Below are 26,519 nucleotides of genomic sequence, written 5' to 3'. Positions count from 1 at the left end.
GCCTGCCGCCCGCTCCCACCCCCGCCCTCGCGGCTCCGCATAAAGGCCGAGCGGGGCCGCTGCCGCCCCGCCGGTGGCATGTCCTGCCCGCGGGGCGCGGCGGCGACCTGTGCAACCGCCGCCTGACGTTTGCCGTGCCTGTGGCGTTGCGGGCTTTTTTTTTTTTTTTTTTTTTTTTTTTCTTTCTTTCTTCCTTCTCCCTTTTTTTTTTTTTTTAAATTTTTATTTAGGCTCCTGTCGCCACTGCGGCAGCCGGCCCCCCTCCCACCCCACCTCAGAGCCGCTGCGGCCCGCTCCAGGCTTTCCCCAGCAGGGCGGTATCGCGGGGCTGGGCCAGCGGGGCTGCGGCGGGGCGCGGCGCCGAGCGGAGCGCGGAGGGAGGGAGGGCGGGTGGCCGGAGGATCCCGGCGGCGGGGAGCCCACCATGCCTGCACGCTGCTCAGGGAGCTGCCCGGGGCGGCTGCTGCTGCTGCTGCTCTGCCTCTGCTTCAGCCTCCCGGGAGGGAGCCCCGCAGGTAAGCGCTCCCCTCCCTCCTCTCGCCGGCCGGCGCCGCTGCGAAGCCGCCGCGGGGCTCGGGGTGGGCTGGGTGAAGGGGTCCGGGAGCGCCTCCTCGCACCCGGTCCCGCGGCCCCCCGGAGCATCCCTCTGGGATCCTGCTGCCGCCGGGCTGAGGCGGTGGCGTGCCCAGGAGGCGCCTCTCGGCCCGGCGGTGAGGCTCGTCCTTCCATCAGCCGCCCCCCTCCCCCGGGCGTCGAAGCGAGCCCCCCTGCTCCCCGGTTTGCCTCGCCCTGTCCCTCAGAAACCGGCTTGGGGACAGAGCCCGGGCCTGCAGGCAAGTGGGGTCGCCCCCGGGGACGGGTGATGGTCTGGTGGCTCCAGATCCTCCGCCCTGCCCGCCTTCTGCCTCGCAGATGGGAGGATTTATAGTTCACGATGCTAGGGCAAGGGAGGTTGAGGCGTAGCGCTTGGTGGTTGCCATATTTTTAACAAATAGCGCGTTATTAAGGTCCTGAAAACCCCCCAGTTCCTCTGAGCCTTAAGCAGGTAAGCTAGTTTAGTCAAACATCAGTATGCCTTTAAGGGCCTGAAAAATGTCTCTTGGAGGAGTCTTATGTAGCAGCTTTCAGTGCTGCTTTTAAAATATTCATAAAAAAAGGACCTGAATGTTCTGGGATGTGTGCTTTCTCTGGTGTTTTTCAGCAGTCCAAGAGCAGGCCAGCCCCTTCTAAGGAAACAAGAGCATACTTCTAAAATCAGTGGATTTCTATTATTGACCACTGTTTTTAAAGTCTGGCAGAGTGCCACAGAAGGGTAATGGATGGAAATACCAGATTTCTGCATATTTTGCATAGAGGATGCAGTTGTTGGGGCACATCTTGCCAAGGCTGGCAGTTCTGCATGTTACGTGAATATTATTAATTCTTCAGCTGCATTTTCCATATGCTGTATATGAGTAAGTAGTTACACATTTTGTGGTTCCTCTGTTAATCACTCCAACACTGAAAGGAGAGCTATACAGATTCCTCCATGGTGATAATCTTCAAGTTTATAGTAGTTTAACAAGAAAACACTGAAGGACAGAAAATGTCTTGTAGTTCTCAAAGCTTGTGTAAAATATGTGTATTTATGTACACACATAAAGTAAAATACCTTTTTAACAGGATCTCAGTGATCAAAAAGTTTTGTGACTGTACATGGCATAATATTTGTAGGAACCTGTGAGTCATGGTTTGGCAACCTGGCCAGATGACACTTAATTTTTGATGATTATTACTACCAGAGCCTGTACCTAATGGTGACTGAAGAAATTCTAAACTTATGTAAAGCCATCAGTGAAATGAGATCCTCTTTGCCAAAAACAAAACAAAAACGCTCTGTTAGGTAGTTTCTGCAAATCTACCATCTTTCTAAAGTAGTAGATACCATGTTTGGTTTTGAGCAGACATCAGAAATGAAACAATGACTTTACCCTGTTTTACCCTCTGTGTGTATAAAGTGAGGTTATTGTTTCTCAGACTTCTTATAAATATGAAAGCATTTAAGAGAAGCAACTTGAGTAAGTAGAAAGGCTTCATACTATGGTTTGCATATTGCCTTAAGTGCTGGAAAATACTGCTTTATTCTTTCAAGCATAGAGACTCTCTGGACAGGTTCTCCAAAGTAAAGTTCTTGCAACCTTGGAAGAACTATTCTAACACTGCCTTTTGGTGAAGTCCAGAAAACAGTATGTTCTGGAGAAGTGCAGCTTCAGCGGGCTTCAGTCAAAATGAATGTTTGCAGCAAAAGCGAATGGAGGGAGTACCACATGCACAAGGACTGAGTTGCAGCAGGTTTGGTGAGATATCCCCCTGCAGCTGGTCAGGCTGTTGCCAAAAGGCCTCCTAGATGTTATTGTCTGATAAGTAACTTGAGTAGAGTTTTTATGATTCTGTTATTTTTGTCTTCCAGTCCTGATAAATTTAATTGCTTTGAAATATTTTAACCATTACTTTTATTCTGTACTGAGTTTAGGGTAATCTCTAATTGCTGTGTCAAGGTGTAGAGTTCTTCAGAGCTTGCTGCTTCACTTGAATGCTGTTTCAGTTGCATGGGTTAGTTGGAGCACATGCTGCCAGATTCTTTTAGGAAGAGCAAACCCACCACATCTCATGTGCTAGCTTCCGCCCCTGAAGATACCAAGGAGCTCTGTGAGTGGTAGATACACCTGTTTTCTTAAACTCTGCTTCCGTGTTCTTGTTTTCTGGTTTGCCCTGAAGGCAGGGCTTCTCATAGGGGCATTTGAAAACCCTTTGTTTGGATCCTCCGGTGCTTCATGAGAGCTCAGACTGCAGCTTTTTCCTTTCTAGTGGCACTAGGAGATTCCGGCTGCCAGTCTTGGAAACTGCTGAATGCATTTCCACAGGAAATAATGGGTATTAAATTCATTGATAATAAACATTAAATTAATGATGCTAAATTACACCAAATTGTATCTCGTTCTTTCCCTACTTAACCATTTTTCTCTGCTGCATTTTAGTGAAGACATTTAAGTGGGCCAGGCTGTTTGTAGAAATCAAAGTGAGCAAATAAATTAAAAAGCCTGAAATTTCTCTGGTGATTACAAGTATGGTATACATCATGCTTTATCTCCCAAATACTGGCTACAGCAGGGGTGGTGGAAAAATACATTGGTGTCCTCATATTCATCTGCTCCTTTCTGTGTAAAGATTAGGGCAAGAAGAACTCATCAGTCCTCACTATTGATTAAAGCTAATGCAAATCAATTATAGGCTAAGGCATTCCAGCCCTGAGTCAATAGTTTGAGAAGTTATTATTGGATATGCTTACATCACTGCCTGCCTTGATCACACTGATCATGCAGCAGTGGGTCATCTCGATAACCTATGCTATTCAGCAGGATGCATATGAAAGGATGAGGTGCGGTGGTACTTCATGCCATGTAGTTTTATGTATGGACAGATGTAGAATCAATGGTGATCAGAAATAACACTCCTCAACTGCTTTCACTTGGTATGTTAATCAAGGAGGACAGCCAAGATGAGAATCCTGTTAGTATGCAAACCATGTTGCAGGTTGTTTGGCTTCATTGCAGAGTGATAACAGAGGTGCTGTAGAGCTTGGCACTGGCGCCTTCTAAATTTATCATCTTGGGGTATTCTAATTACTGTGCAGGTGCTATGTCTACTAAGCTGACACAGAATCAGGTGATCCATGGCACCATGACTCCCTCAGAATGCCTCAAGATGCTGCAGAGATATAAAATTCATGGACCTTCAACCTTAGCCTTAATATCAGGAACATTATACCCCTCCCTCTCATCACTTCTCTCAAGCAGAAAATAAGACTTGTCTTTCTCACAGCTGGTTCATAAGGCAGCAGGTACTAAGTCTGAACAAATTTCTTTATTTCTTACCTTCTTTGGGAGAATGGCAGAGGGGCACTTTTGGCTGTGGGACCAGTGCACTAATTAACTATGAAAAATAAAATGCCAATTGTGAAGAACCACAAATGCTTTGTTTTAAATTACACTCTTCAACTACCTTATAATCTTGATCCAAACTGGGTGAAGTATGATGTGCAGATTGAGAGAGCAGATAGTGCGAGCCAGGCATGATTCTGATGCAGTTTAGTGATAGTACACTGGAGCTGCCATGGAGAAAGCCTGTCTGTCTGTGCCTGTAGTACTTAAACAGCATAGGAGTGTTAGTAGCATTGTTCACTTGTAGGAAACTAGCAGTATGAAACTTTACCAGCTGCTCTGAAGGCACATGGCTCTCAACAAGTCTGAATGTGTTCAAACTGATGCAGCTCTTCATTTTTCATTCCATGCTTGATGCTGTCTTGAATATCTAGTAGAGTTTATTACCTCTTCTGTCTGTACTTAAAACTGCAAAACACAACCTATGTGCCCTTCTTTCCCTGGCTACAAATGCAGCTTTGTAACAATTGGCCAAATCACTTAAAAGCTACTGATGTGAGGTTGCTCTAAGGAAGAACACATCCTACTGATAAGTCAATGTCCTGAAATAACTAATCATGTGAAGATAATCTTTATTTTAATCTAACTAGTTCTGTCATCCAAATGTGAGAGCAGAAAGTAAGCTGAAAGCATCTCTGTCTATGTAAATTTTCCAGGGATCTTGAATTCACAACTGAGTAGTGACACAGCAGCATACTAAAACTAATCTTAAAAAATTTCCCTCTTCCCCTGCTGTCCTTTCTCCAGTCAGGAATGTAAAGCAAAACTCTGGAGTGTTGCCTGAGTCTTACAAAAAATGTATTGTAAGAGTCAAATCAGACTTGTGCCGGTGTTGGGGAAATTTGAAATAGTGATTAGCATTATTTAGTGAAGTCAGTGTACGGGGTGACACAGATAGTTTTTCTTTTGCTCATCAAAGTGATAGTTGAAGGTAATGTAGTGGTTCACTCTGTCAAAAGGTAGATGTATGCAAGGTTGTAATGGATTTGTTATTGTATTGCTGAATCTGCCAATCTGTTTAAAAATAATCAATTAATATCAGTATTATCTGCTGCCATAAGCTAAGCCTACAAACAGGATGGGTCTTGAGTACTGGTTATAAAGCTTACTTGTCTGCTGAAATTTCTGAAGAATAGCTGAGAAGAGTGATCTGACTAAAGGGTGACTAGAGGAAAAGATCTGAACACAAAACTCTCGATCAGGTAATTAGAAAGGTCAAGTAAAAGATAGAGCCTCTTCAAGCTCTCTTGCCTAAAATAAGCGAAAGTCAACTAATTAAAAGTAAGTTTTTTGCATTTTGTCCGTTTATGCTCAGAAGTCAAGAAAACAATGGTAGTGGGGAGGCTCTCTTTGAATTCTGTTCATGAACGAGGTATTTCTTAATCATTTCTGAGAGAACAAAGCTTCTTTAAAGCCTTTTTCTTTTTAGATCTAGCTGTGACACCACAGGATGCCAATCAGACTCACGAGAACTCTTTGACTCGGATGCCAACTGGACTTAAATCATCTCCTGGTAATTATTTTATTTCACTATACCTAGAGTCATTATACTTTTTTCCCCAATGATCCTACCTTACTGTGTGTAGAGTTTACACTTTCAGACTAATTAATTCTTTTGTAATATTCTTAAGAAGAAAAAGAAGCAAATGCATTATCTAGGCCTTTTTAAGCCACTTCAAAAATGTAAGCATCATAAGCAACTCATAGACTGTGGAAAAAGCTGACAGTTCCGTGAAATTGCCATAAAATCAGACAATGACCCCAGAGAAGTGACAATTCCCAAACCAGAAACATTGCAGGAGGTTCTGTTCCAGCACTTATCACTTGACAATTTTTCATGTGAAGACTTCGCTCTTGTATTAGTGAGATATGCAATAATGTCACAGAATCATTTTACCTTCATCTATCTAATTATCTACGTGTCCTAACCTTATGTTGTTCCTGCCCTTTATTTGGGGACCCTAATTGTGGTTGTGATTGGGGGTAGTGTGTTTCATACTGGAGAAGAAACCGATGATTGTTTATTCCTACCTCAAAGAAGAGCAGCGGGAGTTCAGCAGTGCACCAAAGCTCTTGCTGATTAACATGGGCTAGGTGTATTTATATGTGAACTCATAGCAAGTTCTGATAAGTTATTCTAACCACTCTTCTATCTTTGAAGATGGTGCTAGTTCCCTGATGTTCAGCTTCAGTGCTTTTTTAGCAAAATGTGTTTGAGAGCTGAAGTGCAATATCTAATGGATTTAATAACTCTGCATGCACACGCATACACAGACCTATACATGAAGTAAAGTACACAAGGTATTTTGCATAATGTGACCTTATTTGACTATGTTCATTTGATAGGCAGTTTGAGGAAGAAAGACAGTATGAGAAATCTATCAGTGTGCAAGCCATTCTATAAGTTGTCTGTTTTATTTTCTATTTTTTGGAGATAAATTCAGAAGGTACCAGTGCCAGTTTGTATGGTAGTTGTTATCCATCACCTTGAAGGATTTCAGAAATGAACCAGGTGATGCATATAGTACGCTCACATAAACTTGGATAATCGAGAACAACCTTGGTGTGCTGTCACAGCATTTGCACACGTACACAGATTATTCCCAGACCTTCTTCAGCCTTCATGTCTCAGGCGTAAACTTTTAAACTTGTTTGTTTCTACTTCAGACAGAGATTGAGGCTTGCTTGCACTCCGGTTCGGAGAAAGACATAGTGTCTAGCGCTAGGAGACAGTTTCATAATTTGGTTGCTTAAAAAAAAGCGAATTTTGGACTAGTAGTCAGGATTGACAATAACACTCTACTGTCAACAGCTACCAAATGAACTAGCCTTAAGTGCTTCCACATCGTCCACCTTAATATACAGGTTTATTGTTTCTTTAAACTGACTGAAGCATGAGGGAATGTGTGAAAGCACAGATGGCACAACTCGCGCATAAGACTAATTGCCTGTGGCATAACATTCCTCAGGTTGTGAATTGACATGCTGACATGGTGAAAAAAACAAAACAAACTTGCTTTACAGAATGGGCAATCAGTTTGAAGGCATGTGGTACCTCTGCTTACACTTGCTCAGAGATAGACAAGACGCAAACCACTAGCAGGGACTTCCTTCAGCACAACCAGATTCTGGCAACAGCTATAGCTGAGAAGCGTGTGTGTATTTGTTTTTTAGAACCGTACCTCTAAAATCATTATTTTATGCAGCGAAAGGAAAGGAGAAATACCTTGAGTATGCTTAGGCTTTCAGAGATGGGTTTTCTACTGCATAGTGATCAACTCTGCCACCCAGTGCTTAGAGAAGCTGTAGCCCAGTTTTCTCTTACCTTCCTGACTCCAAAGGGGAACACTTGGGAACCTTCTCAATCCATAGACAAGAGAGATAATGAAGTCTTTCCTTCTACAAAACCTGGGATCATTTCCTCCTACAATACTGTATGATTAGGCAGATTCAACCTAAAATGATAATTCATATTAACTTATGTAAACAATAAAAAACTGAGAATAGAACTACTTTCTAAGTATGTAAAACACAAGGCTTAAAATACATAGTGTATTTTATTTAACATGTGTATTTTTATTTTTTTGTCATTGAAATGTAAAGATAATAAAGTCAATATCTAACAGCTTTGTTTTTAAACCTTTCAGAGCCCATGACAACTACACAAACTGTGAACCGGCAAACGTGGGGAGGCAGCATTTCAGATCACTTGACAGTTGGACCTGATGCATCTACACTTGGTAAAAACAGTTAGATGTCTTATACTTTAGAAATTTCAGCTACCCCAAGGTTCTGCCATGTCTTTTTTTTTTTGTTGTTGTTGTTGTCATTTTTGTTTTAACTTATCAAGTAATTATCTTGGCAATTACCAATAATATAATTCCTCCATAAAAAGTTTGAAATCAAGACTGTACAAGTTCTGTTTAAAGCTGTACAGAAAGGATCCAGAAACTGAAAAAATGGAAGATTGCTGTAGTTGCATAAAAACTGACCTTTCCTTTAAGTGTATTTTCCACTGCATTTTCCCAGAGCGCGCACTTCAGTTTACTAGGAACTTGTTTACTGGACCAATTGTTCACATTGTTTACAGAACCAATGAAATTGAATTGTTTACAGAACCAATGAAACAATTACTTATGTAGAAGTGGAAGGGTGATGTTTCCTTAGCTGGTCAGCATCTGCTGTTAAAGCTACAGCTTTGTTAATTTACTTTATTGCTCTGTTCTTGAAATGTGAAGAGCAGAAGTATAGTGGTAAGCATAAAGTTTAATCCCACAGTTGCCTACCGGACAACTGTCTCAAGTTTTGTAGATTTGTAAGTGTAATCTCTTAGCAGTATGCTGTCCTTAGCCTTACAGAAAAGGCATATTGCTGGCCAACTAATCCCTTTTAAATGTCACTTTTGCCCCCAGAAGGAAGGGACTACACCTAAGTAAGGCAGATGATAAAGTGCGTCAATGCATACTATGTGGGGAAGCAAATTCCCCGTGAGTATAACAGGAGTCTTGTGGAGTATTGTAGAACTCTGACCATGTACCACTGAAACCCAGAGCATTCTTGCCTCTAGATTCAGTGAAGCAGTATCTGGAGAAGATGGTCTACCTATAGCTTTGTGGCTGTTAAATTGTAGTGGTATCAGGAATAACTGTTCCGTCCTTCTGTATTCTCTTCCTGTTTTTCCAATGTTTATTACTTTTCTAAGCCCTGTTTAACTTTGCTGTAGTACCGTACAGGTCTAGGATCCACATCCTGTCCTTAAGAAAAGGACGCATATAAAAATGACTCGTTGAATCAGGCTGTGAAATAGATAACAGTGGCCTTTTTGGAGTATTCTGAAATTTACATTTAAAGCATTATATAAAAAGTAAAAAACATATTCTAAAATGGTATAATTATTACAAAAATGGCCATACGACCCTGATACTTAAAGATTGTGGCTACTAATACAAACTATATGAAAGGATCTCCATAGGAGTCAGCTTTGGCAAAGCTTTATTTTTTTTTTCCTCCTGAAAGATTGCTGTAAGAAACAAATGCAATACCATATTGCTGCATGACTACCTTTTATAGCATCATAATATACCACTTCACTTTCCCCACCACCTTGTAGGTCTGGATCTTACCACGCAGGAGTTCAAGCAGGACACCAAGTCAAACACATCTCATAGCTCTTATGAGAAGTATGAAGTAGTCCTTCCTGGTGAGTATGTTCTCTTCCAGTTATGTTACACCAAATATCAGTGATTGCATACAATATTTTCTGTTTGCTTCAGGAGATAAATGATGGTAACTTCTTTCTGAAGTAAGCCATTCACAGCAAGTGAATGGGCAAGTGATGAGGTCATTTAGAGAAAAATGAATGAATTAGTTGCATTATAGCTATTTTTAACCAAAAAAATAGTTATAATATAAAGATAATAGTTATAAATAGAAAAACTGATCTAACGGGAATTACTTAGAATTGAAAGAGATCATTTAGAACTCCTGTGCAAAATACTGGTATGATATTTTAAGGATAGTCACATAGCATTTATGCTGTATTTTCTTACAGAATGATTTTCTTCTAATATAAAACTAGGTACCTAATAAGATAGTGTCTGTTCCTTGCTCTGGTACAAGTACTCTTGGTACAGATGCCCTAGATAGCAGCGTACCTAATGGCTAATCTTCAACAGCATAGGGTTTTCATGTTCCATTCATTTCAAATGTGGATTTAATTTTAGAATAATGAATTTCAAAAGGTACCCCTTCTATTTTTAGCCACTGTGACTAGCCTGACTGTAAAACTTTACTATTGTGAAACTAATTCTGTTTGCAAAATTACTTTGATCATAAACAGCCAAGGTGAGTTATGCTTGGCTTACTTACTGAGTTTAATAAATGGATCTAATAAATGAGTTGCACTGATTATGGCTCTGCTGTATAAGATTGATGTGTTGTACCTCTTGAGTTCAACAGAGCTGTAATTTTTCAGCTGGAACTTGGAGTTCTGGGTACGCTGTTCTGTAAGCTGAAAATATCTCTGTCAGACCCAAAAGAGTTTGAATATTCTTTGGGAGTATCTGGTGGTTCTGCTTCAGCCAGACTTTTCTGCTTTTTAGGTATGATTTTCATTAGCAAGTCAGAGTTGTACTTTAAAACTTTTTCTCTGAGAAAGGACTCAAGGTGTGAAATCCAAGTACACTTTCTTGACTGTCAAGTACTACAGGGTGGGCCTGCGGTTGAGATGAGGTCCAGAATGAATTTTCACAGAGTATTAGGTAGGCTAACCTCAGTTGTGTCTAGAAGGCATGAAAGAAAAGCTATGAAATAAAATGCCAGTGTTGAAGAGTACAAAGTCAGAGGTGATTTTTTTCTTTCATAAAGGCTGTTTCTTTATATGGATTGGAGAAGATAACTTTGCTGTTGAAACCTACTTTCTGTTTATGCATACTTCAGGCTCATGGATCTGGTTAAAAGCCAAAAACCAGTTACTTTTTTCCCTACATTGCAGGGTTTTCAAATTGACATATATAATTCCAGTGGCTCATTAATAGGAGTCAGCCATAAATACGTTTGAAAATGGTTTGGTTTCAAGCTGAGCAGCTATAGTATTAAAGGCCAGATCCAGCAATAACAAGGTTGTGGATTTTAACAACTTCACTGGCAGCAGGACAATATCCATAATTTTACAGCACTGAAAAAATTTGCAACTGGCTGATACATAGATGCATATAAATAATGACAAGCTCCTTTTGATATTACTAATATAACATTACTAATATAACGTTAATATAACCTGTCAAGGGAAGTGATTGCCCTTCTCTGCTCTGCACTGGTGTGGCCTCACCTTCAGTACTGTATGCAGCTTTGTGCTCCACAGTATAAGGAGGACATAAAACTGTTAGAGTGCCCAAAGGAGGGCTGCAAAGGTGGTGAAGGGTCTAGAGGTGAAGAGATAAGAGGAGCAGCTGAGTCCCTTGGTTTGCTCAGCCCCGAGCAGAGCAGGCTGAGGGGAGGCCTCATGGCGACCTGCAGCTCCCTCACGAGGGGAGCGGAGGGGCAGGCGCTGAGCTCTGCTCTCTGGGGACAGCAACAGGACCCGAGGGAACAGCATGGAGCTGGGACAGGGGAGGGTCAGGCTGGGGGTTAGGGAAAGGGTCTGCACCCAGAGGGTGGTTGGGCACTGGGACAGGCTGCCCAGGGCAGTGGTCATGGCACTGAGCCTGCCAGAATTCAGGATGCATTTGGACAATGCTCTCAGGCACTTGGTTTGGTTTTTGGGTGGTTTTGTGTGGAACCAGGATTGGGACTCAGTGATTCTTGTGGGTCCCTTCCAACTCAAGGTATTCTATGATTCTGTGACGAACTATACGTATATAGCAATACACTTTTAATCCTCTAAGCATGTATTCATTACAACGTTGTTAACTTTTTTTTTTTTAATGTCAGATACAAGTCAAAACGGAGGTTTATACTGTGCAGACACTGTTACCCCAATTCCTATCCCACCTCCTGTGAGAACAAAGTATTTCATAATTTAACCCAAAACAAAAATAAATCAAATCATAGATCTGTCTTTCTCTCAGTGATATGAATATGAATCTATATTTGAGCCTTCTAGGATGTCTACCTGTATAATTGAGTCACTATGTTGTTTTTGTAATGGGTATGTATAATAACTCAGTTACGTTTAAAAGAAAAACTGCTGTCAAAAGCTGATTTGTATTGTAATTTGTTCCCACTGGAAAGTGTAACAATGAATACTATAATCCCGTGTAATGGTGAGCACTATCTTTGAATCTCTTCTTTCCTTAGAACAAAGAAATTAGTATTTATATGAAAAATATCTTCTTTTCAACCTCTGTTAGATGATTCTGGTCCTGCTGTGGTAAAAAATATCACTTTGGACCGTGCAGTGAGAATTGAGCTCACATGCAAACTGGATGATAAATATTCCTCTCTGAAAGTGATTCAAGTGACTTGGAAGAAGGGAAATGAAACAATTGGACACATCAATAAAACGGAAAATAGCTGGAGCATCCAGTAAGTAGCATTCTTTGCAGTTTGACTTTAAGGAATTGTTACATCATTCGTTTAGGGATGTGTATATGCCTGTGTGTATTAAAAAAGAACTGAATGCAATGATTAATAGGTGCTCATAACAGCATACTGAAGCTGAGAAGAGGAAAGAAGGTTGCAGTTACATCAAGCCTGGAGGAAGATCTCCTGTTTCTTCTTTCAGTGCTGGATAAATAATGTTTCTTCAAGATAAGAGTATAGGATAAGGGTAGTGGTTCTTTGAGGCCTGGTAATTCTGTTCAGTAAGCGAAGTAGTAATTGCAGTCTGAGATTGCTAATAGGTCTCAATTTCTTTTCCTACTACCGTTATCTACCATTCTCTCATCAGTGTTGTTTTGCAGAAGTTTGAATGGCATCAGTGACTGATTTTTTACTTCATAACCATCAGAAGAAAGAGAAGAAGGAATAAGATTTACAGGAGAGATTATTTGGCTTGGTTTAAAGGTTTTCAGAACTGTTTTACAGCTCTGCATAAACTTGAGAAATAATGTAAAAATTGTTATTCAATTGATACAATTTACTTTCTTTTTAAGTCAAATAATAAATGGGTTAACTTTTACCAGGTAGTTCCAAGAAAACAAAGCCTAAAGAAATTAACTTAACATCAGTAATGTCCATATAAAATTTCTGTAATGGAAAATGTGATGAGAATGTTCTATCACTGTTCTACTACTCCATATACACAAACACAAAAAATTTCTGTAAAATCAATATAGTCCAGCATCTTCCCTGCTGTCAAACTATTAGGTGACAGCTCTTAAGCTGTTCTGTGTTGGACCTAAACTAATCCATTGATGGATGGGCTTTAAAAAGATCAAACCATTTAAATTATTTCATATAGCATTATATTTATAGCATATGCTATAAATTTCTCATGAAGCCACATCTAACTCAGTAAGTTGTGGATTATACTACTTAAAGACATTTGGTCCTGTGTGAATGCCTGTGAATAACAAGGGTAAGAATGGTGTGTATGTTCCGTATATGCTTTCTAATTTCTTAAAAATGTTGTGTTGGTTTACATTGCACTGAACCTGAGTCTTACTGTTTTACCAGTGTCTGTTCTCTGTTCCACTACTAAACTTTGCTGGTTTCTTCATAATGTTAATCAGCAGTAACTTACAGCTCTAGGACAAAAAAAAAAAACAAACAACAAACCAACATGGTAAAACTTTTTTTTTTTTTTTTTAAGATTGACAATCTCGGATAACAGTAAGCTGGGAAGTTACAATTGTACCGTAAAAGGTGAAAAAGAATTCAGCGTGGTATTTCATTTACAAGGCAAGTTATGTTATATTTTGCTTCAACTGACAATTGAAATCTGGTATTAATGGTTCCTGGTAATATGGAAATTGCAATTTAATTTGATGAGTAGTCACTAATTATGATCAAGCTAAGTGAGTATGACTACCAAACACAATTTCTATAGAACTGAAAGAAAGCTAAAGTTTTGCAGCAGAAACTAAAAGCCTTTTTAATAAAACCTGATAACAAACAAAAGTACGTAAGCTGATATTATTTTTTTTCTCTCCCCATAGAAAAGTAACTTATTTTTTCCCTACCTTCCCAATCCCTCCAGAGGGAGTACCTATTCATTACTTTTGGTGCAGGTTGGTTAGAGTGGAAAAGGCTCTCTGGATGGTATCTCATATTAGTTCTTCAGACAGCAGAGCTGATGACTTGAAAACTTGGCCTTTGATTTAGTGTTACATGAGCAGCAGTGATTAGCAGAATGGGGGTAGTTTTTTTTTTTAACACATTCAGTTGTATTTCTGTAACACCAAATTAATGCTTCAGTTTGTCTTTCATTTATATATTTGTGTAAGAACAACCCATATTATAAACAGTAAGTGTGCTTCATTGGACAGCATGAGTGACGAGCTGAACACTTAGACCTTCTTTCTCCAATAATTTCACCCTTGATAGTTGTAGGTAAAATCCAGTTGACTGAGAAAACATGGAAATGAAACAAATACAAGATACTGAGGACATACATCTCAGATGGAATTTACTTCCATTCAGTCTACACACCATCCAGAGTTTGCAGTGAGCATGGCAATCATTTGATTTATGAAAGCTCCTGAGACTCTGTGTACTAGGAGAGATTCTGACTGAAAATGGCCTCCTAAAAACTCTTGACTCTTAAATAACTACTGTAACTTCAACTGATCTAACTGGCAAGGCTGTGTAATACTCCGTGCTGTAAGCTGGCTTTGTTCAGTATGGTATCTGGTCATATGACTTTAGGAAACTCTCATGAACATTAAAGTTTTGCATAGTGATGTTATCTACTTTCAAGCATTCAACCAGGGAAGACTACCTTGCTATTCTGTGGAAAGGCAAAGTTGTAGTTTATTTGAACCTCTTCTTTTCTGAAAGGGATTGTATACTTTTCTTACCGATATGTGGGTAAGATTTAGTTGAATGGCTACCAAAGTTTGTATAGATTAAAAAAAGGTAAGGGAAGCCTTATTCTTTTGGAAATGTAAAATAACAATTTCAGTAAGGGCAAAAATACATCAACAGGAAGTAATCTTTTCCAGAACACAGTGCATAGGACTGGTTGATTTATTATAAGAAGGTGGGAGAATTGCCTCACAGTAGCTGAATACTGGCACAACATGTCACATGATTAATGCAAGAGTGCAGGAAACAGGAAAGAAATCCTTGAATCTTTTAGTCAATAACGCAGTGATAATAATTCTCAAGCAGTAAGAGATGAGTAATGCGTTGGTCTAGACAAAATGGCTAAAGTCATTACAGCTGTGACTAATGCCAATAGCTTTTCCAGTTGGCTGCTAGGCACTGTTGGATGTGTTGCTTCTTCTGTCACCACTCCTCTCCTGGCTTGGAATAACCCTGAAGGCTTTGAGAGGAGTTAAATTCTTCTGCAGGTCTGCAGGAGAGTGTAATGTTTTGAGAAGCTTTATAGGAAGTTCAGATTATTAAACATGGTGACTTTTCATGGGTGTTTTAAACTAGTATTAAACTAGTACAAAGTGTTGTAATAATGGCTATATTAACAAAGGCTATATTAATGGCTACGTTAGCAAACTGTAGTCTTCAGTAATTTATACTTGCCATTTGTTCATGGATTTTGCTTGCTTCAGCAACTGTCCAGGTACGTGTGCTGTGAAACAAAACTGTTCTTTAAAACAGTGTGGAAAACTGATATAAATACCTGTTTTTTTTTTTTTTGTTTGTTTTGTTTTGTTTTGTTTTTTTTTGTAGCAGCAGTGTTTTGTCTCCATTCTGGGTGATTTGAATAGAAAAAATCTGGGAGGACAAAGAATACAATCCCTGCCTGCAAAATAAACTGCTCTGTTGGAGAGCCAGATCCCAGAATGCATGATGGACATTAATGTCCGTAATCATATCTGAGGTGGTCACGTGTTGCTGCTTAGGTCTACAATTGTGCTTTGAGACTGATCAGCATGGCCAAAATCTTTTTGACTACTATGGAAATTCATTGGGCTGGCTACAAGGATTTTTGTATTTGCTTTGACATGTTTTCTGCTTTTTTTCCAACTTGATTTTTTTGCACCATGTGTAAATTGCAGAGGAGGTGGTAGTAGTTATTAGTGAAGTTCTATCTTTTAATGACAGAGGTGAAGATACTCTGACACTACTCTTTTAAGTATGCCAAATCATTCTGTCATAACTGCTAAAGGTAAATTCTTGGCATGTTTTTTCTTGTGTGACCAATAGCATTTAAAAGATGTACCAGATCTGTACTTAGAGAGCAATGAAACTTAACAAATGAAAATAAAATAAAAGGCAAAACATGCTGGTAAACATCAAACAAATGAGGGAAAGGAGGGGGAAGGGGAAATATGTAGTCTGTTGTGATATCTCACATATGCTCAGCTCTATCTCTGTGCAATGCCTCAACATATTCAAAAGTCATTTATGGGCTTCTGCTCTTGGAAGGCTGCAGAGTATATGCAGTTATAAAAGTTAGGACAAATAGCTCCAAAGTTGGAACCTGACGTCTTGTTTCTTGTGGCCAGGTTCCTTGCTTAGCAAGGTTGGACAAAAAGTCCTTTTTACTGGCATATACCCCAAAATTGTTTTTACTTTAGCTAAGAAAATATTTACAACTATAAAACTCCCTTAATCTATAAAGATCCTTTCAGTCATACACAAAAAGATCTGCATGCAGATCTTGCTTGATGCTATTACTTGGTAGCATTACAGCTGGAGTAGAAGTGTGGCAGTTTCTAAATTGAGTGAAATTGCAGAAAAGCTTCTGTAACTTTCTAATGTACTAAAAATGAAACCTAGCTCACAGCTGTCAGGGAGGTAAGAGGAAATGGACAAGGGTAGAAATCACCAATACAAGTTGGCAACTTTAATGATTATATATAAACTCAGAACAGTATTTCTGTAGTCCTCTGTAGAAATTCTGCATTTGGAACATCAGCCTGAAATGACTTTTCATTAGTCATGTGGTAAGTGGTATAATTACCTGTTAGTCATTCAAAGGGAAATAAAACAAATAGACTACTATGAATATGTATCTAAATATATTTTGTCTTTTTGTAGTATAAACCTATAGTCCTCACTTTATGAACTTTTTTCTACCTATTCTTAGTACCGAAAATTGACGTAAAAGACAAACCTGTAATCACTTACGAAGGAGATATAGCTGTGCTGGTTTGTAAAAGTCTCAATTCTACTCCCATTTCTTGGACCTGGTATATGACCAATGGAAGCGAACAGGTAAGATTCCCATGTGTCAGCCAAAAAAAAAAAAAGGCAAAAAAAAAAAAAAAAGAGAGCAAAGACACTCTCAAAAGTATAATCACTTCAGGCACTATAGACTGCATTTCCATGAAAGGTAATGTAAATCTATGCTGGGGGGGGGGGGTTAAAAATAAAAAAGGCATTTATGCAATATTTAGAAGTACTCATTATTACAGAGATGTAGTGTTTGTGTTTTGGCTTGGAAAATAAATACTGTACGAAAAGTCTCTGCTATACTCCTACAGTCTGGAGTAAAGTAGTAAATCAAACTAGGTGAGTCTCGTGGTACCTTTTTAAAAATAAATAATAATAAAAAATATATTAATGATGGTTACATTTATCAAATCTTACTGTTTGACACCAAAGAACCTTACCATAGCAGGATGATTTCTTTAGACAAGTAATGCTTTTGGAAACTTGACAGAGAACAGGAATGTCTCCATTCTTTTTCTGCTTGTCTTTACAAGCATGTTCCCATTTCCTAGCCAATAAGACCTTTTTTAAAAATGGACCTGAAGGTAGTCATCCTATGGTGGATACTGTTGTGCAACTTGATTCTGAAGGAGCTGAAATAATCTTTTCACTTCAGCTCCTACCTTAAGAGCCTAGATCAGCAGTTTCCCAGCATTCAGGTTCCCCATTAGCCTGAGGAGCTAATGTGATCTTAAATTAATTGACTAAAGCAAGTCAAGTAACTTGCTCCCTAACAGTACATATTTTTGTTCACTAAATATGAAGGGAACGAATGGTGCCCAGCTAAGATAAATTATTCTAAATCCATTTAAGGTGGGCTACTTATAAATGCCACATATTCTTAATTAATTTTACATCTCTCTCTATACTACTTTCTATACTAGAACTGTTACAAGTAATTTGATTAAACACTTTCTCATTGTATTAATATGACTTCTAATTTTCTATTTTCAGATTGCCATTAATGACTCTTTGCTGTTGGACAAGTATGTAATAGATAAAGTGTTTCCCAACGTAACCCAACTGAAGATACTGAAGCTCACCAGTAAAGATGATGGTGTATACTGGTGCGAAGCTGCTTTTGAACTAGGAAAAAGCAAAGGAAAAATGAAGCTTAAAGTTCTGTCACTCATGGTGCCACTCAAGCCCTTTCTAGCAATAGTGGCTGAAGTTGTTGTATTAGTAGCTGTTATTTTCCTTTTTGAGATATATTCGAAAAGGAGAGAGAAATGTGCAGGTAGGCTTTTTTTAAGTCTTTCCTAGTTTTCCATTGGCATTACAGCCGAAGGCTGGATATGACTTACACTGCTTCACATACAAGTTCTGTGTGACTTAGTCCGTACACTTCCTGATAAAATAATATAGTGTTTTAGGAAAATGTACTTCAGAATTTTTAATCTTTTCCATGAATCTTGAATTCAAGTATGGATTTCTTTCAATATGAAATAGCTCCTCATAAGTGATTTGATACAGTCCTTAATATTTTTTCCCCTTGCTTCTAAATTAATTTGTTTTGTTATACCTGTTTGGAGAATGTCTGGGAATGGAAGCAACTGCAAGTAGTAGGTAAAAAGTAAACATCTAAACAAAATTCAGTGATCCTTGTTGCTGAACCAAAGGCACGTAGAGGAGCCAAACTAGATGTGCAAGATGATATAAATTATATATATGTATTACATATGTGGGTATTGCATGCATAGGTATGCATGTATTTTATCTGTATATCTATATGTATATACATTAATGCATATCATGTTATATACTATATATAAAATCACATTAATAGAATTTGATCAAAGTAAGTTTATTGACAGATTTGCAAGTATTTCCACTAGGTAGAGGAACAATTAGAAACTTAAAAAAAAAAAAAAAAAATTGGTTTTGCTTGTGCATAGAATTAATGATATAATTAACAATAGGATAACTCTTTTTAGTGTTTACAGTCAAGTAAGACCTTATATAATTCTGTTTTACCTTTTCCTGTTATGCAGAAATTGAAAAAGAATTTGACCAAACTGAGCAACTGTAAGTAAAGAATTTATATTTTATATTTCAATACTTCTTTCATACTAGTTGTTATTCCAATTGGCAAAGATTAATGAATGCTAAAGTACAGTTCATTCTCTTTCTTAAGACTTCATAACTCCAGATTGCAGAATGCTGTTTTCTACCTGGCACTTAATTTTGGTGTTTGGAAGATATTTTCAATTTTCTTTTGTTAGGAAACTATCTCCTCATTCTAAACTCATTCTAAAAGGAAAAACACATTCAAGTGGAAACTTTTCAGAAGAGCTTTGAATTTTTTTCTGACATATTTCTGTTTTGTCCTTGTTAATGTGTTTCTCTAAATTGCATGCAGTCAAAGCCCTGATTGTCCTAGGTACCCTGTAAGGCTGTAGTGGCTGGGTGCTGGGAGCTGGTGTTGTCAGCTGTCTTGTTAACTCCATCTTCAGGAGCGACCCTTCACTGTGCAGAGAGCTTGGGCTCCGTGGGCACTGGATCCACTGCCTTGCTGGAGTCAAGGGAGCAGCTGCAGGCACTTCTGCCACTGTTCTGTTAGAGTGTTGGTGGTTCACTGTACCTTAGGATGATGTGTTTTTAAAGGGTAGTTGACCTAAATTTTACTTCTCTCCCTTCCCCTGTCCATTGAAGCCCAAACACTTTGTTTGTCCTATTAATTTTCCTTTTCTCTTCCAAGATGCCCAGCAGTTCCTTTTTCTCTTTAGATGTGTTGCAGTTGGCTCCCATTTTCTTTTCCCTCAAGGACTTTGCCCCTATATTGTGGATCTGCTGTTCCTGTTCCTCTGAATAGTGCCTTTCCCTTTTTGAATTTCTTGCTGCAGTGACCTTCTTTGTTTCTGTGCACTGTTTTCACTCTCCCATTCTTTTTTCAGTGCTAGCTGAAAATACATTTTAGTGCTTTTCCCCTTATCCAAACAGCTTTAAAGCTGTAATTCCATTATACTATGAAGTGGGGATTTGTCTTGGGAATATAGTGTGCTATTATACTGCTGAATGTTTGGGGATATGTCTTGGGCTGAAAATTGAATAATTGCCTTTGTTGCTCAGCCATGCTTCTTATAAATGTGCTGAAACTGTATTACAATAGGACTATAACACAATATAGTGCACTAAAGTAGTAAGTTTTCATGTTAGGTGAAATGCGGGATGTTTTGTGATTCCATAGTTTTGATCAGCTCCTTGATCTTTAATTCACAGCTCTATCTCATTAGATAACCACATGTAAGGAAAATCTATTATCCTATGTACTAGTTGTCTCATTCTAATAATTGAATATTATTTCAACTACTGGCTGCTTAGAAGATAAATTTGTGTACCACAGAGAATGGCTCCAAAGGAGCACTTCTTGTCTGTTACGTCAATGATGACTAATATGTAGCTAAACTTGGTTGATGAGATCATAATTGAAATGTCACATCCAGCAATGTATTAGATAGGAGGATAGTGATTCAGAAAGATTTTTTTTTCAGCAAGGGAACTTAATTCAAGTCTAGCATAAGTCTTGATTGTGACCAATGTAATATAGTCAGTTGTACTGACAATGTTATCCTGTATATTGTTTCTGTTATTTATGTGGTCATTTACTTTATATACAAATTCAAAAGAACTGAATGAAATGATAGCATAGCAGTTACTTCTGGGAAGACTATCGCTGTCACATGGTGGGTTGTTTTTGAAAGTGATTGACTCAAACCGTCACTATTTGACTCAAAGGCTCTACTTATTGTGTTTCAGTTTTGTATAATCTTATTTTTTCTTATAAACCAAATATATCTCAGATGCAGTCTGAATCTTGGGATGACTATGCTGATCCTGCATTTTGAAGTTGAGATTTGAAATTTATCCTCTTTTTTACAGTAAATCAGAAGAAAGCAACGGTGTGGAAAACAGTAGCACTAGACACAGAAAAGTTTAATCTGGTTCCTTGAAATGTAAGTAAAAGACAAAATCCATAGACCAAAGTTTATTTTTTTTTTCTTGGTGTACCCTAATACAAGGATAATGAAGAAATCCACTGTGCCATCCCAAATGTTTGTAATGTTTATTTATTTAAATGTGGGGACAACATAGTAACAGTTCCCATGTAGATGAAACAATATGTAGTCATTAATTGTTTTACATCAGCGAGATAGTGAGTCCAAAACTTTGTAGCTGAATGCTTTCATTGTGGAGTAGTAGTTCCATTCACCCATGCAGGCCTTAAATTAGGACCCTGATTAACTTCCTTAATTGTTTGCTTCCTGATCATGAAACGTTTCTGTGAATTTCAGAGTAGGTGCTGAGATGCAGAAGCATTATTGATGAATCTTTCAAGCTGGAATTTTAGATGTTAAGTGGGATTAAGAGAGGAAGGATGCAATAGCAAGGGCAGAACTCAAAGTGGGGAATGTGGCAGTACCAGAGATCTGAAACAAGGGATTATAGGAGTTTAGGAAAGACAGAGCTTGATAGATGGTGACTGAAGGAACTAGTGGTAGAAGAAACCAGAGGATTTGTATCTCTGTGGAAGCTATATAATGAACTTCCTAGATTCTTTCCTCTGTAGTTTAATGACAAGCTCCTGCTTAGGCCATCTGGAAATGCTTCTCAGAAGATCTGTCAGCTGAGGACCAAACCTACACACTCTAGCTGCTTCCCCTTTATCATTCCCTCTACATCAGGCACCCTGATCTCTCAAAGCTCTCATCATGAGATGATAGACTTTGCATTTGTGTCACTACTTGGACTGCCTTCTTCCTTCTCAGAAGTCACCTACCTCAGGGAAGAACATTTCCATGTCCATTGTTCTAAAGACCAAAATGAGAATAGCGTGAGGTAAAGCTCATATAAAGAGAATAACAAATCAGAAAACAAACAAGAACAAATGCTTTCCAAGAGTATGTTGTCTCTTGCATGTTATTGTGCTTGTTGATTGCTGTGACTTAGGCTCCCATGGACTTAACCCATTTGGGTTAAGCACCCATTTCCATAGTCGTGACATATGACTCTCACTGAATCAGTAAGGATTCACGTCTCCAAATTGGGTTTCATTATTTACCTAGCACCTCATGAACTGAACTCAAATACTTTATTAAATATAAACTGGAATGCAGCTTACTTTCAAACAAACATAGAAAAATATTACACAGCAAAATAAGAGAATTGATGTCATAATGTGTTTATTCTTTAATTCAGGAGATTAAGCCTACAGAAGCGGAAATCATCACAAAGCTACAGAAGATATATGCAGCTATGCATTTTAAACATCAACCATGCTTCTACATAGACTCTTCTACACTTGTGAGAAATATGATGCTTTTAAAATAGCTGTGAAATAGCTCATTTTATACTTAAAATGAGTTCTAATATACTGCATATAGACTTCTGGTGTCTGTAACATTGATATTTGTCATTTACTAAAAGGCAGTTTGTATGTGGTCAGATTTCTTACTGTTTTGTGACTGATCTGTTTAATTTTGTCATAAATTAGAACTATGCTTGCTTTTACTGAATGAACAGGTAATATTATCAAAAAGTGGATATTGAAGGCTTGTTAGAAAGCTGGACTTGCAAGATCAAAAATGTATTTCCACCAAAGAAAATGCCTTTTACTAGCATATAAAGCAAATGTGACATACAGCCACTTTTACCAAAGAAATGGTCAAAGGGAAATCTTTATCGTGACTTTAAATGAAACATCAGCAGTTCTGCAACATGCAGTGAACGGAAAATGTCTTCATTATAACTTTTGCTTAGCTTTATTTAAATCAGAAGGAAATATAGGTATGTTTTGAGTACTTAAGAATTTCTTTTAAGATGTCCTGCCATATGGCTGTGGTGCCAAACTATTTCCATATAGGCTAGGCACTTGAATACTGTGCCAATTAGGTGTTTTGGCACTATTTCAGAATAGATGGAAGAAGCAATGGGGTATCATATCAAAATATAATTGAAATAATTCCCTACACTTCTACAAATGTAGACCACAGGATGTATGAAATATGCAGAACCAGTTCTGACTATACTTTATACAGAACATAGAAATTTTAAGAATTTCACCTATGCAGTTCTTAACATATACTGTGCAATTCTTATTTCTACTTGCTTCTGCTTATGGTGTTGCTTGACAAACTCCTATCAGAGAACAGGTGATGAACAGGTGTTGAACAACGAAAAACTCTAGGGTAATACAATAAAGCAGCATGAGTACTACTAGTTCTGTTCACACACAGAATTGTGGCACTGCTTAAATTATGCTATTGTTGTAGAAGAGTTAGCTGCCATAATAAATACACCAATTAATTGCAGTATATATTTGGCAATTGAAAATGTGCAACTAATGGAAGAACAGGCAACTAATAGAAAAACAGTTGATTGCATTACTAGCCTTTTTTTTGCTAATCCAAAAGAAAAAATAGAAAATCTTTTCTTTTGTGGACAGGAGAAAGTGGACTCTCCAAAAGCATTTCTTCTCCCAACAAAAATGTAAGGAAAAAAACAGGCAGCATTTGCAAACTCCCTAGTCAAGTGAAAAGAAAATACATAAATTTTATTGCCTCAAGTGGCCATTTCTTTTTGAAGACAGAAAAAGGTAAAGGCTAGCATTGGCTGTTTTATTAGAAATGAGCAGAATCTAGTCTGATCTGTACTTAAAGCTGCTACATAAATGTGAAAAAGTAGCAATAAACAATCAAAGGTTAGAGCTTGAATAAAAAACAATGGGAAGTATATAAACATGAAATGAATGCCTGTAAGGGCTGAATACTGATAAAGATTTCCCTTGATAAGATACAATGTTTATTATATTTTGCCTTGGAGTTTCTATGCACTATAAAAGACAATGCATTTACAGGTTTTTATATGAATTTCTTATTGATATAACAGTTTTTTTTGCTGTAGCAAGTAAATGTTTTCAGGTTAAAAATAACTACTTCTGTATATTGATAGTTTGAAACATAATTTTAAGTTTGTCATTTGTTATAGAATATGGATTTTTGTAGGAAATGCGGTAGTAAAAAAAAAAGTAAGCTTACTTATAGGTCTATGAATTGGATTCTGAATAAAGCAGAATTCTTTGTAACTAAAATGAGGCTAGGTACAGTCCAAAAAAGCATACTATAAGGTGAGGAGGGGACAGGGGACTTCTCATCAGAAACTGGAACAACTTATTCCTGCATTCAGTTAGCATTTCTACATGATCTTAAAATTGTGGTATGAGGTCTTGGCCACCCATAGGCATGTTACATGAATAGTGTTTTGTCTTAGTGAACAAGGGCTGCACAGACAGAAGGCAGGAACCAGAGAACCTAAACTGTACCTTAGATCTATGATGTGTTCCTCCTATCAGCACTGTATTAGAATCAAACTGGCTGCTGAAATCGTAGCTTGATCTTTACCTGCCGCCAGCATGTTCTGCTTGCTTTGTCTCCAAGGGACTTGATATTTTTTGGGTTGGCAAGTAGGCTTATTCTTCATGTCTGCCTTGGTTCAGACCTTCTAGTTCTATTCCCTTACTGATGGAAATAATAAAAAATAGGTATTAAATAATTGGCATAAGAAACTGGTATAACTCTACAGGCAAAACCAACTTTTTTAGTTTAGATACCATGAAATTATCTCTAAGGATCTATAAATACATACCTCATGAGAAATAGTTAACACATGTTGTATATATTCAAAATGTTTCTACTGCAGTTGTTGTTCGTATCTGTTTTATTATGCAAACATAGCATTTAACAAAACAAAACAGGCCATTACTAAAAAAAATAGGTAATTCTAGGCAAAGACTCCCTTCATCTTGTTCAAGCCAAAAGATCAGAGGCACAAAACAATTCCTAGGTTATTTCCTTCAAACACAGCAGTTAAATCGAACTGTAAGGATCCACAGTATTAATTCTAGTAAGCAAACAGTCATCTCTAACAAGGAAGTTAAACTGGTAGGCTGATTCAAACCATTGTATTTGTCTGGTAAACCTTGTCTGCCTGGATCAAATCCTTGTTTATTTGGCAAGAAGTGATATATTACTGTTCTCCATACCAACAAAAAAAATTAAGCATTTTGTGGAGGAAAATAATTTCACTAAAGTCTTCAAAAGAATGCTAAAGGGCCATGTTTCCTAATGCTTTGACCTATTCACTGAAAATCCCTCTACTTCCTGTACATTCAGAGCAGCTGCAAGACCAGATTCCTAGTTAAGTTGTACAAATATTGGACAAATTTACCAGATTGTGAACATGTATAAAACCATATGAATACTTCCCAAGGACCGAAACCTAGGAATTACTTAATAGTGGGCCAGGATAATTAAGCTATTAGCTGTAGGTCTGTTGATGTACAATTCTGAGAAAGAGAGGAAAAAAGCCATCATTACTAATGTTGATACCAAAATCTGCATGTGTGCACCTGTAATTCTTTTTTAGCCAAAGAAAACAAGGTTTATATTCTGCCTTATGTACTTAAAGCTTTCAACGCTGTTGACTGAGCAACTAAAATTTAACTAAAAATAAACTTTCTAATTCTAAAAGAAATAAAGTTGATTCTTGAAAACTTCACGTCTCGAGTAGTTTTGCAGTCCTATTTTCTCTGCCAGGACATGCACGCATAAAATGCATTGAACTACATATGAAATAAGATAATCAAAGTTCCAAGGCTTACAACTTTATACCAAAGTGGTCTTCGAATTGTCTAAATTTATGGATAACTGACTGGGCTTGTTTTTGTTGTTGAATTTTGTAAGACTTCAAACTTCTAATGTTTGTTCCATCTTAGCCAAAATGACTTTTTTTTTTTCTTAAAGATATTGTCTGGTTTGTTCTTGAATCAACCTTCCATTTAAGAAAATAAAGATTGTATTATTTTTCATTAGTAGGGTAGTATTTCCATCAGCTGACTTGCTGAATTATTTTCAAGTTGACAGTATGAGTTCTTCAACAGTACCTTGAAGGAAATAATGTGTTTACCATAGTTAAGTTCATTTTTTTTCTCTTTTGCAATGTTTGTTAAGAGCTTGAGAGGAAATTTGACAGCAAAACCTATTTTTCTATTAAAAGACTACTGAGCCTACTGCTTTTATTATGCTTGCCGTATTTTACTCTCTGATTTTATACTTTGTGCTCACTTGACTGTTTTATTGTTTTGCTTGAGCAGTAAGATATATACAGAAAATGAAATACCTTCTCCTATATGTTTAATATATATGCAATAAGGAGAATAGTTATAAGTAGTATGAAACAGCAATATTGTACTTTAGAAATAATTTCAATAAACTTAACAAAGAATCTATAAAGTGAAGTCTGAATTTGTATGTTGCCTTGGAAGAGTGAAATCGAACTCATTTTATTTCTTTGTCTGTATGAATAACCTTTAACATGGAACACCCACAGCTCTTCTGACCTGTTTATCTGCTTGACCACCATACTGCCTTTACTCAGATGTATAACCTTCTAGGTAGAAATTGTCAAAGGAAGGTGTTGTCCAGGTAATTCCTTTCTAAATGCACATACTGCAATTAATCCTTCCTTAGTGAGACATGTAAGTTGATCAGAACCTATTCTATTTCCTGTGTCAATGGGGGAAAAAATTGGTATTGTTCCAGGATAATGTAAACAGCTGAAGTGGAGTCTAATTATGCAGGGTGAGTCTCAGCATCTGAGATACTGTTATTTATTTTTATTTTTTATAAAGCACAGGATATGAAAACACATTTAAGTGGTTTTATTTATTCTAAGAAGACAAATCTCAGCAATGGGCTTGGAAAT

At 37.7% G+C, this 26,519-nt stretch overlaps 1 protein-coding gene across 1 annotated transcript; it reads left to right on the top strand.

Moving 5' to 3' along the window:
• The first annotated feature begins 230 nt into the window (after positions 1-230).
• On the top strand, positions 231-26,004 carry EMB (embigin). The gene is made up of 11 exons (XM_082782735.1): positions 231-515; positions 5,410-5,493; positions 7,628-7,720; positions 9,091-9,180; positions 11,831-12,005; positions 13,234-13,322; positions 16,636-16,763; positions 17,715-17,997; positions 18,752-18,785; positions 20,640-20,713; positions 21,957-26,004. Exons 1-10 carry the CDS (start codon positions 425-427, stop codon positions 20,695-20,697), a joined length of 1,125 nt encoding a protein of 374 aa, XP_082638861.1. The 5' UTR covers positions 231-424; the 3' UTR covers positions 20,698-20,713; positions 21,957-26,004.
• Positions 26,005-26,519: the final 515 nt, after the last annotated feature.

Source organism: Aythya marila (genome assembly GCF_965140915.1).
Source record: "Aythya marila genome assembly, chromosome: Z".
In the NCBI taxonomy this organism is placed as follows: Eukaryota; Metazoa; Chordata; class Aves; order Anseriformes; family Anatidae; genus Aythya; species Aythya marila.
The sequence above is the reverse complement of the archived record's forward strand: the minus strand, read 5'-3'. Positions and strand labels throughout refer to the sequence as shown.